The 14,871-nt window shown below is 37.7% G+C and overlaps 1 protein-coding gene across 2 annotated transcripts in view; it reads right to left on the bottom strand.

The window, feature by feature from the left end:
* Positions 1-6,312: 6,312 nt before the first annotated feature.
* Positions 6,313-14,871, bottom strand: part of mmut (methylmalonyl CoA mutase) — a 35,825-nt gene continuing 27,266 nt past the window's right edge. For both annotated transcript variants that reach the window (XM_056269248.1, XM_056269249.1), the window contains exons 11-13: positions 12,302-12,449; positions 10,604-10,771; positions 6,313-6,709 (exon numbers count right to left, since the gene is read on the bottom strand). In XM_056269248.1, coding sequence (XP_056125223.1) covers positions 6,581-6,709; positions 10,604-10,771; positions 12,302-12,449 — 445 coding nt within the window. In that variant the 3' untranslated portion in view covers positions 6,313-6,580. The remainder of the gene's footprint in view (positions 6,710-10,603; positions 10,772-12,301; positions 12,450-14,871) is intronic.

Raw genomic sequence — 14,871 nt, 5'->3', positions numbered from 1 at the left:
AATATCTTCGAAAACTTGCATTTCCCCATAATGTCCAGGGTTTTTTCCTTGGTCAAAATTGGTCTTCGGTGGTGGCCGACAGACACTTATCCTTTCTTGCCCTTTTTTAAAAAAAAAAAATACTTCTTTGCTGGACGTGATAATTGTTTTGGTATAATCATATCAATATCAAAAAGTAGAATAAAAACGGAGCATTAAAAAGTTTATTTTAAAAGTTTATTGAAGTCTAATTTTCTACCATATACTGTAAAATTTAACAGAATTAGCTGCCAGATACTTCTTTTTTTTTTTAATTAAATAACAAAAATTGCTGCTAGATAACAACTTGCTTTGCACTTTTTTTCTGGTTTCACCTCACTCCAGTCTAAACTAATTTTTTTTTTTTTGCAATGTTTCTACACATTATAACATAAATAACCTGAAAATACTACGTAGTTTACAACATACATGAATTGTTTGTTCATATTACTTCACAGTGCATTAACTAATGTTAACAAATACAACTTTTGATTTCAATAATGTAGGCTATATGGTGAAATTGACATTAAGAAAGATTAATTAATGATGTAGACGTGCAGTTTATTAATAGTTCATGTTAACTAATGTAGTTAACTAGATTTTAATAAATGGAACCATATTGTGTTACCGATTCAGAAGTCCCATGAGGACAGATCCGTTGTGTTAACCATTCATTAAAGTGACGCGTCATTAGCGGACGTGTACGCATTGTGTGGTTATCCCATCAGTTAGGACATCGCACAAAATTTGTGTCAACAAATAGTTTTTTTTAGGATAGATTTTTCCTTTATTGAAAGTGTGGTTATGTCAGCTGAATGTGGCACACGCCGTGAGAGAAGATAAGGCAACGTTTTTTTAGCACAATTCACACACAGCGGGAAATAAATTTCCAATTGCGCCACGTGAAACTTCGGTCTTCCGACCTTTTACCATCGTGTCTGTCAATTGATTTTGATTAATATGAGCGAGGGAGAGAGAGCAAGAGTGAATTGAGTGCGCGCGCGCACCCGGGGCTCTCTCTCTGTTCCTTCTTTCAGTTAACATGCACCCTGTCACAAGCGTAGCAGTCAGTCGTCTACATTAGGCTACTCACCGATCAAATATGGCTTTGGCGGCCGACTGATGACTGAAATAGAAGCGAACTCGCGAACAGGTTGGGCAGCAAGCCAGGCCAGCCGGGTACCCAGTTTGTTTCAGCGCGCGCGAACGAACAAACACCACGTCACATGATATCGCACAGGTCCTACTCGCAACATATAAATAAATCCACGCGAATTTTAGAACAAAGTCCTGCACTTAACACAAATTGAAACTCATAGGCCTAGTTGGATGGGGGTTCGAAAATTTACTACTTCGTCAGATGACGTTTACTACTTTTTACTACTTTTTACTGGCCTTAATTTGGCATAATTTAATTTACTACCTTTTACAACCCCGCGGAAACCCTGTCATGACTACTGAAAACTACTAGAACACATTAACAGAAAAGAAGGAAGGAAGCAAAAAAGATATGGTCAAACAAAAGTATATATTAAAACAACAGATATAAAACAATTTACCTCTTCATGGTTCAGTGTTTATCATATGGGTGCAGGGATTCTGGGAACTCTGTCAAACAATGGCACATGCAGACTTAGGCTCAAAAACAAAAATAAAGCAACAAGCCATTAAACATCAAGAAGTTCATTGAAAATGTATGATAACGAAATATACAGGGACATGTTGGGGTCGGCAATCAATACCCCATTAACCCCATTTATACTGCACGTTGAACATTTCAACAAAGATCTGCGGATAATTTGAATGATTAACCTGTGCTGCAGAGCCCATCTCCCCTTGACATCTGCATTACCATGACAATCAGAGCTTACGCTAGTGAAAATGAACCTCACTTGCATGTGCTCACCTCAAGCCACCACGTTTCCTCAGATAACAGGTTTAACTAGATAAAATTACACATCACTTAAGATGTGAGTAATGGCCAGTATTGACCGCGCTCAACATCCCCTCTGAAAGCTTTTCAAAGGCTCCATTCCTAGAAAAGAGATTTTCTTGGAGCGGAATTTTAAAACTGGGCTGGCTTAACAACTTTTAGGGTTTAATTCAATATCCCTCTGAGAATACCAATGACTGTGAATGGTGTGATTTTCATTGTTTATACATTTTGTATTGTAGAATACAGTATACAAATTTGCACTTGAAAACTGAAACTACTGATAACTGAATTTTGCTACACAAACGTATTAGTTTTGCAAAGCTGCTTTGAAGCAATGTCTATTGTATAAAGCACTGTATGGAAATAAACTTGACGTGACGATTTGACCTTGACCTAACCTTACCCGTATTCCACCTCAATTGAAGCAAAGTTGTTTTGCAATACAACACGAACACAATATGTACATTGTAACAAACAAAAGAGAAATGTTTTTTTGACGCAAGTTCATAGTAGTTAAAGACACCTAACACCTAGTGGTACCAAAATTGCCACTTGATTTTTAAGGCCGGATCACTGTTATATTTAAAAATGAAGTACTGTACATTTACTTGAGAACATGTACATGCTCTATATATTTCTTGAGGAGCCATTCCAAGATAGTAGACTGAAATCTAGATGCGTTTATCTCACAGCATTCCTCTGAGACTCCTGGAATCTCCTGCATCTCACTGACCCCCAGTAAAGTACATGAAAAAGCTAATTTTGCACTAGCAGTTGCTTTGAACTCTATGCCATCTTCCCTGTCAGCCAAAAGGCTGAAAGTTCAGAATGATCAACTCAGAGCTTTTATGTAATGCTCTCTAAAGATTTATTAGGTCACTATAGGTTAGGTTACTTGACTTTTAAGGCCCACTGTTGCATTTGTGAAACAAATCTTTTTTCCTCAATTCTATATAAGATGTGTCCATCATGATAACAAAATAACTACAATAACTCACTCACTCACTAGTTACACGTTCAACTGCTCGTTAACACAAATATCTAATCAGCCAATCACATGGCAGCAACTCATTGCATTTAGGCATGTAGACATGAGGGGCATTACAAACTAAATGTACATTTATTTGCCTTTTGTCTTGATATCATTCCATGTGAATTAATGAGGAAATTGGGTGGTCTTTAATTGCTCCCTTCATCAAGTGCGTTCCAAACGGCTTCATAATGACGCTCAAGTGTCCTGCTCCCTTCAAAATCCCCACTTCAAGGCCTCTGCCCTTCGGAGTACATAGGGAATAGGGAGCCTCACTTCCGATTGGAATTTGCCCATGGTCAAGAAGATGACAAGAAATGTGATTCAAGTGACTTAACACGTGGTGTGGTTGTTGGTGCCAGACAGGCTTGTCTGAGTATTTCATAAACTCCTGATCTACTGGGATTTTCATGCACAACCATGTCTAGGGTTTACAGAGAATGGTCCAAAAAAGAGAAAATATCCAATGAGCCGCAGTTCTGTAGGTGAAAGTGCCTCGTTGATACCAGAGTTCAGAGGAGAATGGCCCCTGGTTCGAGTTGTTTTGACAATGTATAGAGGGTATGCATTGACATCACTTTCCCGCCAGAATACGCCCCTCAGCCAGACTGAGTGGCAGAAGAGCTGCTGCATGACTGGATTTAATAGGGGAAAACTGCAAAAAACACGAGTAAAACTAAGTATTATCAGCTTAAACTAAAGGTTGGATTCGATATAATGTTCCTTACAACTTACCAAAGATCCAGTGATCCATGAATATTGACAGGGAATCATGTTTCCTGACATTTATATGTGCCTGATTTCGACGCCGGGGAAATAAAGAAAATTTGCCTGTGAACACTTTTTATAAACACAATATAGGTAGGTCTAAATCCGGGTGATCACTTATATCAATGTTATATACACTCACCTAAAGGATTATTAGGAACACCATACTAATACTGTGTTTGACCCCCTTTCGCCTTCAGAACTGCCTTAATTCTACGTGGCATTGATTCAACAAGGTGCTGAAAGCATTCTTTAGAAATGTTGGCCCATATTGATAGGATAGCATCTTGCAGTTGATGGAGATTTGTGGGATGCACATCCAGGGCACGAAGCTCCAGTTCCACCACATCCCAAAGGTGCTCTATTGGGTTGAGATCTGGTGACTGTGGGGGCCATTTTAGTACAGTGAACTCATTGTCATGTTCAAGAAATCAATTTGAAATGATTCAAGCTTTGTGACATGGTGCATTATCCTGCTGGAAGTAGCCATCAGAGGATGGGTACATGGTGGCCATAAAGGGATGGCACTAAGGGGCCTAAAGTGTGCCAAGAAAACATCCCCCACACCATTACACCACCACCACCAGCCTGCACAGTGGTAACAAGGCATGATGGATCCATGTTCTCATTCTGTTTACGCCAAATACAGACTCTACCATCTGAATGTCTCAACAGAAATCGAGACTCATCAGACCAGGCAACATTTTTCTAGTCTTCAACTGTCCAATTTTGGTGAGCTCTTGCAAATTGTAGCCTCTTTTTCCTATTTGTAGTGGAGATGAGTGGTACCCGGTGGGGTCTTCTGCTGTTGTAGCCCATCCGCCTCAAGGTTGTGCGTGTTGTGGCTTCACAAATGCTTTGCTGCATACCTCGGTTGTAACGAGTGGTTATTTCAGTCAAAGTTTCTCTTCTATCAGCTTGAATCAGTCGGCCCATTCTTCTCTGACCTCTAGCATCAACAAGGCATTTTCACCCACAGGACTGCCGCATACTGGATGTTTTTCCCTTTTCACACCATTCTTTGTAAACCCTAGAAATGCTTGTGCGTGAAAATCCCAATAACTGAGCAGATTGTGAAATACTCAGACCGGCCCGTCTGGCACCAACAACCATGCCACGCTCAAAATTGCTTAAATCACCTTTCTTTCCCATTCTGACATTCAGTTTGGAGTTCAGGAGATTGTCTTGACCAGGACCACACCCCTAAATACATTATAGCAACTGCCATGTGATTGGTTGATTAGATAATTGCATTAATGAGAAATTGAACAGGTGTTCCTAATAATCCTTTAGGTGAGTGTATATATATAGTCCAGCCCCTAAAACTAGTTTTTTTTTTGTCAGTGTTTAATTAAAAACATCCAATTATGCAGAATATACGATGGTAAATATTCCACTGAGGAGTTGTAAATACAATATATAACAATAGAATATATATGGTATGATTTTACCCCAAATTCAGCATATTGACACAAAATGATAACTGCAAATCCACCTTTCGCTGCCTGGAGTCCAGTTGTTTCTATAAATTGCAGCGATCCATTTGCGTCTCTGTTTTGTAGTTTTCGGCAGTCTGTAAAAATATACCTCAGATTTCTTGACAAATCTAGATGTACACTCAATCGCAAAGCTCTTTCCCGTTTATTTGTGTTTTGTGTGTTTTTCGCGGCAACAACTTATGCCAAGTCTTTCTACCACTTGGGTAGTCACTCCGGCCGCGCATACCCACTATTCCTTTCACTTTATGAAAAACAAGTATTTTTAGAACATTAATAAATTGCTGCATGAACTTGTCAACAACAAACAGGCCCACAGCAGGAGTGTATCTCCTGACGGCTTCTGCGAATCTCACAGCCAACGGGACACGCGAACAAAACGTCAGACTCAATCACATGTCCTGTCATCCTCGGATTCTTTTTTTTTGAACGGGGAGCAGACAAACGCTACGTGGGGACTAAACACACTGGCATTAACATGAGGATCATGTGAAGTGACCGCTGAGATTTGCTCCCGTTTAGTGTGATGGACACCAAAGTGTGAACTTCCTTTCAAAAAAGAAATATGAACATGTGAAATTACCAACATAAAGCGACTATTTTTAAATTAGGATTAGTTCACATGAACATTGCTATACTTAAATAAAGGATTATCCATTACTGCAATAAAATCAGATAAAAAGCAGAGAAAGTCACAGGAAGCAGATGTAGCGGCTCACTTTCACATCACAGAGGGTTTACGGATTCATGCCAGTGTAGACACATAATCTTAACATCCACGTGCTCATTTCTACCAAAAGCTGAAACAGATGGTGCTCAATAAGATCATGCAAAAAGGTCCATAAGGCGTACGTTGAGCAAAGACAGACAGCTTCTATTACTGTGTATCTAAAATGCACTATCCAACTTAATACATTACTGTGCTTACGGTATTTTCTATTGTTGACCAAAACAATAAAACCGCTTCACTCTGATGAGGAAAATATCGTAAAATTACACAAGTGTGCCATCTTGTCACATAAGATCTGTAAATACCAAATGATGGTTAAGAAAGGGGCTGGTGACCACATCAACACTGAGTTTAATGCATTATGTCAAACTATACACATTTTAGACAAAACTAATGACTGCTTTCACATGGTTTCAAATCAAACACAATTCAGAGAGTCAATTATTTCAAACGGACTACATCATGTTGTGTTATCAGTTGGAATATAAAAGTGTTCTAATTATTCTCAGTCAATATCCTATTGAATTGCTGTCTTGCTCAAAGCTTAAGTGCATTTTGAGATGTTGAGTGTGTGTGAAGAACAAAATCTGACTGTTCTCTGGTTACATGGCATGTCGGATCTTCTCAAGGCTTTTTTCAATGTTGTCAAGAACCTCCACTGCTGCCTGAGGAATTCTGGTGCCTGGGCCGAAGATACTGCTGACGCCACTATTGTAGAGGAATTCGTAGTCCTAAAAAGAGAAGAAAATGCATCTGAACTATTTCACTATGTCATGATTAGTAAACTAATTAATTGAGTACATTAATGGAGCACATATTGAATTTGAAACTAATTCAGTTCAACCAATTGCTTTTAGATAAAAACAACAGCCAAGGTCATAAACAGAAACAGTCTCGAACTGAAATAGACTGTTCGCTCAAAATGTAGTGTTTTTTTGGATCACACAAAAAACATTTCAGGAACTCAACAGTTTATTATAATGAGTCTCTAACAAGATGTCCACTAATGGTAAATTCCTTATTCTAGTTTAAAAACAAAAGAGTTCCAAAATGAGTAAAATAAATAAATGAGTGAGTGAGTGAATGAATGAATATATATACTATACTTGCTCATCTGTCTGAATGTCTTTTTAAACCATGATAACCAAAACGTAACCATTCTGGCAAAATATGCCGATGGATAGACAGACAGATTTTATTATCAAAGCGTATGACATTGAAATGCACTGTACCAAATTGTTAAAATAATGTATTAATAATATAAAATACTGTAAAGTCTGATTGGATGCACAACCTCCGCCATTAACAACAAAAGACAATAGAAGCGTTGTCTCCTTGCTTTTGAAGAGCTCCTTGTTTTTCTATCCTAAATATGCACAATTATATGATCAGCTGCATTTTATTATTCACAATCAGCATGATTAATTCTGTAAAGCTGCTTTGAAAACAATATGTATTGTGAAAAGCGCTATACAAATAAATTTGAATTGAATTAATTAGTCCTGACCCACTCGTTGAGAACCACAAGCTCAGAAAGTGAAACAGCTAAATGCAGTTTATTATATTTATATTAAGTTTATTTAAACTGCAATGCCAAACGGTGGAATCTACCTAGTAGATCTGATATAGTATAAGCAAATGGATTGTGTGCATGAGATGGATTTCCACAGCTTTCGCCTTCACAGTGTAATTGCAGGCATACAGGTGGCTACATACGTCCAACTTTCATATGCACTAGCTAGGAGATCATTATGTAATATTGTGTAGACTGACCTTATAAAGGTCCTAATTAAACCCCACTGTGACTGAGAACGGACCTATATTTGAACGAATCGATGATCTAGATGCAAATTTATCTGTATTCTGCTGGGAGAGCAAATGGTCTCTGGTTGAAGATGAAAGCATGCATGCTAATTATTTGATCTGAATGAGCACAAACGACAGTGTTATATTAAGAATCAGGCAATACTGAAAAGTTATTAGTGTTAGATTAGATGATTTAAACACACTAGTGTTGGGGTCAGTAAGACTTTTAAAAACAGAAATTAATACTTCACGGAGGATGCATTATATTGATCAAAAGTGACAGTAAACACAGAAAATAATAATAAGAAATGTTTCTTGAGTAGAAGTTAATAAATTACATTTTAAAATAAATTCAAATTGAAAACTCAATTTCATAATATTACTGTTTTTACAGTATTTTTGATTAAATAAATGCAGTCTTGATGAGAGAATTCTTGCAACAACACCACACAAAACATTTTTTACCGACCCCAAACTTTTTAACAGTAGTATCTTTACATTTTACCAAGCTGCATACATTTTTCATCAGTTTATGCATTCAATAGAAATCAAAGCATTGGTATTGGTGTTAACTACTATAAAATATCCAATATACTGTATACCCACATGTAGGTGCACATCTATTAAACTCTATATGAATGCAGCAAGTGTTGCACCATACACTGATTCAGTGACCTTACGATTCAAATTCAATATAAATGTGGCAAAGGTCAGAATGCTTATTAAATTGATTTCTAATCATGTCACTCGGCACAGGCATAAGCGGCCTATGCTGGGTGTCGTACCCAACAACCCTTAATCACTGCTGAAATCAATGTCTCCTTTCATCATGACTTACTTCTTTATTAATCAATACAAAAAAAGGGAATCTGATGTTTTGCACTGAGATTTAAAGATTTAACGATAAATTGAGGGAAAAAAAACGTTCTGCCATGAAAGTTGCTGTTTCTTATCTTTTCCATACACATTGTGAATGGTGAACTTTCTGAATGAATGCACATAGAGTTCAGTCAAGTCTAATCTACATCAATGTCTTCGGTTCTGGACAGATCATTTAATTTCACTTTTGTCCATATCAAAACAAAGATAACATAAAATGTTCATCTTTATATTATAAGGCTATCTGAGGCACAGACATCTAACGCCCGTGTCTTAACTAGATACGATGTGACAAGATTCCAGCAACAAGTAATTTGTCTGTCCACACAAGATGCAAAGCAACTCCGAGACACGACAAAATACAGCTAATCAGAAGAGCCTGTGGATGGAGTCTCTTTGTAAGCGCTCTGCACATGCAACAAAATGGAATTGGAACACATAATCATTAGACCATTTTAACATGATTGAAAATAAATTCTGAGTGACTGACACAATCTTTGTCATAGAATACACAGTTAAAAGTTTGAACATTCTTGTTTCCTTTCATTCATTTTTAAGAGTTGTGTCCTAAATGACACACTATGCACTATGTGTGTACTTATGTACTAAACTTTGTAGTGTATGAGGTTATTCTGACATCCAGCATTCAGAGTCTGATAGCAAGTGTTCACACTTGTAGTTCGTTCTTTTGGTCCAGACCAAAAAAGAAAGCGATACATTTAGTCCTGATTCGCTTAGCGAATGTCATTTTTAACACCGAACCTAAAGATAAAAATATATATATATATACTTCTATGACATATACTTTGCGACAGAACTTGTTGGGCTAAATGCGCTCACTGTATGTGCATACATATGATGGTATAAGATGGAGCTGACAACTCGTGAAGAGCTCATAAAATATGTAAAGGGGTCAAGGAATGCCTCCGTCGTCACACACACAAATGAAGATCTGCTGTGAGGAGACGCTGTTCTGATGCCTGTACCGATGGGCAACATCGCGACTATGACGAGAAAAACAGCTATGATTGAGCATTCGGTCCTTTTTAGGGTCGCACCTTGTGACATCATGTCCTGTTTTTGGTTCGATTACATGTCTTTGGCTAGTGTTGCGATCATATTCCAGTCGAACCGCACCAGGTTTCGTTTGGAAGCGGAACGAGACCCATCTTTCCAGGGGTCTCGGTCCGCTTGTTTAGTGCGCATCAGGGTTCGGATGACACTTATTAAAATGAACCGCACTAACAGAGCAATCGCACCAGGGTTCCTTTTAATCCAACCAAACATGCCAAGTGTGAACACACCCTAAAGCTGTGACAGTTGAGTGTCCAACGAGCCACACTTTATTTAGGTAAGTGCACCATCCTAGTATTTAAAGTGCACTTTTTCTTTGTGGAATTTTCAGTGTGATAACACTACTCACACTATTTATTCTACAAAATGGCATAGAATAGTGGGTAAGTACGCAGTAACACGAACTGGGACACACCTAAATCTGAGGTGAAATATCCATTGTCACTTTCAGCATAGCTATAAAGTCATGCAAAATGATATTTTAACTCACATTAAATTCTTTTAACATTAAATAAAGCACATAATCTGAGATTATAATTGTCATACTTTTTATGTTGCTGTTGTTCCAGCCGCTGGTTAGAACAAAAACTCATATGGAAATATGGAAAAGATACATTTTATCGCATGTTGCGGCGTTGCATAAGGATATGGTGCAAGGCAAAGCAGTAATTACACAAGCTAACTAACTGAGAAAAATGCCTTCAAAGTTTTTGACTAATTTGATATCAATTTTCATACTCCGCTTTCTTTGGGATCTGTCCTGTGAAATCTGTCAGTTTCAGTCTAAGAGACTGTGTAAGCAGCAGTTCAGCTCACATTGTGCCTCTGCTCATATATCGAGCTGTCTGTCAGGAGTCAGGTGTTACCTGTGGTGGTATGACCCCTCCGCAGATCACCATGATATCTGGCCGGTTGAGGTTACGCAGCTCTTTGATGAGCTCGGGCACGAGTGTCTTGTGTCCAGCTGCCAGTGTGCTGACCCCCACACAATGCACATCTGCATCTACGGCCTGTTGGGCGACCTCCAGCGGGGTCTGTCATCATGGGGACGGACAAAAGAAAATCCAGTGAAGTGACAAGTATTAGACTGTGAAATTAAAGTGATAGTTCACCCAAAAATGAAAATTCTGTCATCATTTACTCACCCTCATGTCGTTCCAAACCCGTAAGACTTTTGTTCATCTTTGGAACACAAATGAAGATCTTTTTGATGAAATCTGAGAGCTTTCTGACCTTCCACAGACTATGCAACTACCACTTGAGGTTCATTCTCGTGTTACGCAGCACGTTTGAGCTTCAGCAAGAGGTTTGTTCACGCGTGTCAAGCAGGTTCAGTTGAGTTTCTGTTTATGTTCGCTGCTCAATGTTTAATATGTGAATAAAAGCCTAATTTAAATCTGTTCACCATATAAAGCGATCGAGTCAATTCAGAAAATTTGGACTAAACCGCTCGATTCATTTGGATTAGTTTTACGATCTCTTTATGAACTCTTTGAAGCGTCAAAGTGTCAGTTGCGTAGCTGTCTATGGAGGGACAGAAAGCTCTCAGATTTCCTAAAAAATATCTTCATTTGTGTTCTGAAGATGAACTAAAGTCTTACGGGTTTGGAACGACATGAGGGTGAGTAATAATGACAGAATTTTTAGGTGAACTATCCCTTTAATACTTTTATTCAGCAAGGATGCATTAAATTGCTCAAAATTGACAATAAAGTTAATTTTAAATTGACAAAAAGTTTCTATTTCAAATAAATGCTGTTCTTTTGAACTTTCTATTCATCAAAGAATCCTGAGAAGATGGTTTCCACAAAAATATTAACCAGCACAACTGTTTTCAACATTGATAAAAATCTGAAAAGTTTCTTGAGCAGCAAATCATCATATTAGAATGATTTCTGAAGGATCATGTGACACTGAAGACTGCAGTAATGATGCTGAAAATTCAGCTTTGTCATTATAAGAATAAATGACATTTTTAACTATACCTTAATTTGAAATTGTAATATTTCACAATATTACAGTTTTTGGGAAGCAATAGAGACTTCTTTCCTAAACTACAACAACAACAAAAATCTTACTGACCCCAAACCTTTGAACGGTGGTGTATATTAATGTGTTTAAGGTCAGAGACATTGGCTTTTAAAATGAACATCACAATCTGATGCAAAAATAGTTTTTTTTTCCAGGAAAGTATTCATGGAGCACAAATGAGAAAACCGGATTATTCTTATTTTGAAAACTAGGGAGAAGTGGGAGCTTAACTCAGAGGTATGCACTTGATCTCTTGATGTCTATGGTTCAGAAAGGATCTCTTAATTGATGATAGACTTGTCTTTAAAGGAAACACGATTGCCAAAATGTGGGAGATAAACACGATTAAGAAAAGTTAAGCTCCATGACATGACTTCTTGATCGTCTTTGACACATGGATGACTTTCAGATCAGAGGAGAGGATATTTTTACCCTCACTTGCAAAAGCATTAGTAATGCATACAAATAAAAACTCTTTTAAATGGGAACAAAAAAGTAGAGATACACCATGACGGATATAGTGTCTTTCTTACCTGGAAAAGCGGGCCGACGTCCACATCAAACCCAAGGTCTGCGAATCCAGTGGCGATGACCTTTGCCCCTCTGTCATGACCGTCCTGTCCCATTTTGGCCACGAGCAGACGGGGATTTCTGCCTTCATGCTTTTTGAACTGTACGATTCTGAGAAACAAAAGCACACGGGATGATACCATCAACATGCTGACTAAATAAGATGATGTTTCAAACACCTTTATGGTGCTTCCGTGTAATTTTTTGAAGCGTAACATTTTTTTCATTTTGTGCTGAAACACACATTGGAACAACATGAGGGTGTGTAAATCATTTTTTTTGGGTGAGCCATTCCTTTAAAAGAAGAAACTTGTGGTTGGTTACTTCATATATTTTCCTTTAAGACTTGTTCTCGTTAACTAAATAACTTACATTTTTAAGTACTAAAATTACCAAAAAAGAAAGAAAAAAGAAATCAAGCTATATAGATTTAAATTAAAATTGAAAGTATAAAAATAAAAATAATTTAAAATATTAATAAGTACTTCAATAGCATATAAAAAATACCAAAAGAACACTCCCTCTTACTAAACAAACTTTAGTATATCTGGTGTTAAACAAAGGTCTGGATAATCAAGAGTATTTATAATATATGTTTATGTAATTAATTAACTACAAAAGCAATTTAGCATAAAACTTGAAAATTACATGGTGCAAAATAATTCCCCTGTAATGTAATGTACAATGTACCATGTGAGTCTGAGATGTTCAGGTTGTAAGATCTGGATCTTTTGAAAGTTTTGTGTTAAATATTTATGGTGTAATGTTTGATATGTACTGTCACACTCTCATCTCATCTAATCTGTCAAACTGAGGTCACATTGGGGCGGGTAGACATGCTTTAATCTGACTGCAGAAAATCAATAAGACACACAAATACAGAGATACTGTATAGTGGAATCTCAGAGCTTTTCTCTGTCTAAGCCATCCCGATTTATCATCAATTCAGCAGCTAAAGATAAATCCAGTTACATTTAGTGCTTTATGAAAATAACAATCATGAAGCCATAAGGGTCAAAAGGAAGATATCACACCGAGTTATGGGGTCAGCTCAAGAGCAAATAAAAGATTAAATATCGGCAGACTGTTATTATTGTTTAATGCAACATTTGACCTCTTTTGGAGTCTTCATGAGCAGGATATACCGTAGAGCAGTGTTTCCCAACCACTGTGCTGGTACCGTGACAGGTTGTCAGGTGTACCGTGGAAAATGATCAAATTCCAAAAAATAAGTCAAAATAAATGCTACAAATAAGAATATACCATCGCTGTCAGGCCGAAACATCGTAACTCTATATTTCATCATTTTTGTTTTATAAAATGAATGCTATTGGTCATCCTTTACGTCTGTATGTGGATTTTACAAATATTTAACCAATGATAAAGCATTTAAAAGACGCTGTGCCTAAACCTCATAACTCCATTGGCTCCTCAAACTGTCAGTCAAAACTCCACCCGACCATATTGCGCCATCATCAGTCCATTTTACAGCTGGTTTCTCGGCTGTCACAGAGGATGTCAAGCGGACATAAGGTCATGGATATTAGAGATAGCCTATAGCCCTAACGAAAGACAAATTTTGAGCAAATAGATTTTTATTAATTCCTGCACATCCATACTCTCATCATTTTCTTCATAGTAAAATGGCAGTAACCTACGGAGCCCCTAAAGGGACGTGGTGGTGTGAAAAAAATTAGGATGGAATTTTTTTTTTTTTTTGCGTTCCCTCACAAAACTTTTGCGTTCCCCCGAGAAACTTCGCGTTCCCTCGCAAAACTTTTGCGCTCCCTCGCAAAGATATTTGCGTTCCCTCTCAAAGTTATTTGCGTTCCCACGCAAAACCTGTTGGAAGCTCGGACACACACTTCCTGTTTAATGTCCCGCTGCCAGTGCAGAGCTCCGTACGTTAATGGAGCGTTTCATAGTGTTTGAACTTGGACTCAAATATAAAGAAATGCGGTCAGTGCTTAATTCAAGGAGTTCAGTGAAGTTGAAGTATGACATTTCCGTAGTAACGCACAAAGGCAGTATGAATAAAACGGAAATTGTAACGCTTGAGCATGCAAAAAAATTAAAATAAATCCTGTATGCACGTGAAAAGTTTCTCGTGTGCACACAATAGTTTGACGCGAGCACAAAATTCAGAACATGCATACAAAATGTTTAATATATTTCATAAATGAATAAGTCGGACATCACTTTTGGCCACTACTGTATAAATAAATAAATACATACACACATACATATATATATTGTAGGAGCCATTTCAATGTTTATGTCCAGGGTTGGCCAATAGGTGGCACTAGGGTCATGGCATAGCTATTGTGGCTCAGCTACTTAGGAGGGTAGCTGTAATCAGTGACAGGTGTTGCCAGAGGGGAAAGGGCCAACTAGTTTTTGACCGCCACCGAGGCTGTGGTGAGATGATTGATACTGTGACAGTGTTGGTGAAGATGGAGTATTGTTCCGTTATGGAAGATGAAACCCTTGTGTAAATCCAATAAATGATATCTCTCACGACAGAGAAGAACAC

This window comes from Rhinichthys klamathensis, unplaced genomic scaffold (assembly GCF_029890125.1).
Source record: "Rhinichthys klamathensis goyatoka isolate OS25496 unplaced genomic scaffold, OSU_Roscu_1.1 h1tg000281l_1, whole genome shotgun sequence".
NCBI classification, from domain to species: domain Eukaryota; kingdom Metazoa; phylum Chordata; class Actinopteri; order Cypriniformes; family Leuciscidae; genus Rhinichthys; species Rhinichthys klamathensis.
This window is presented reverse-complemented; position numbering and strand designations above follow the sequence as displayed.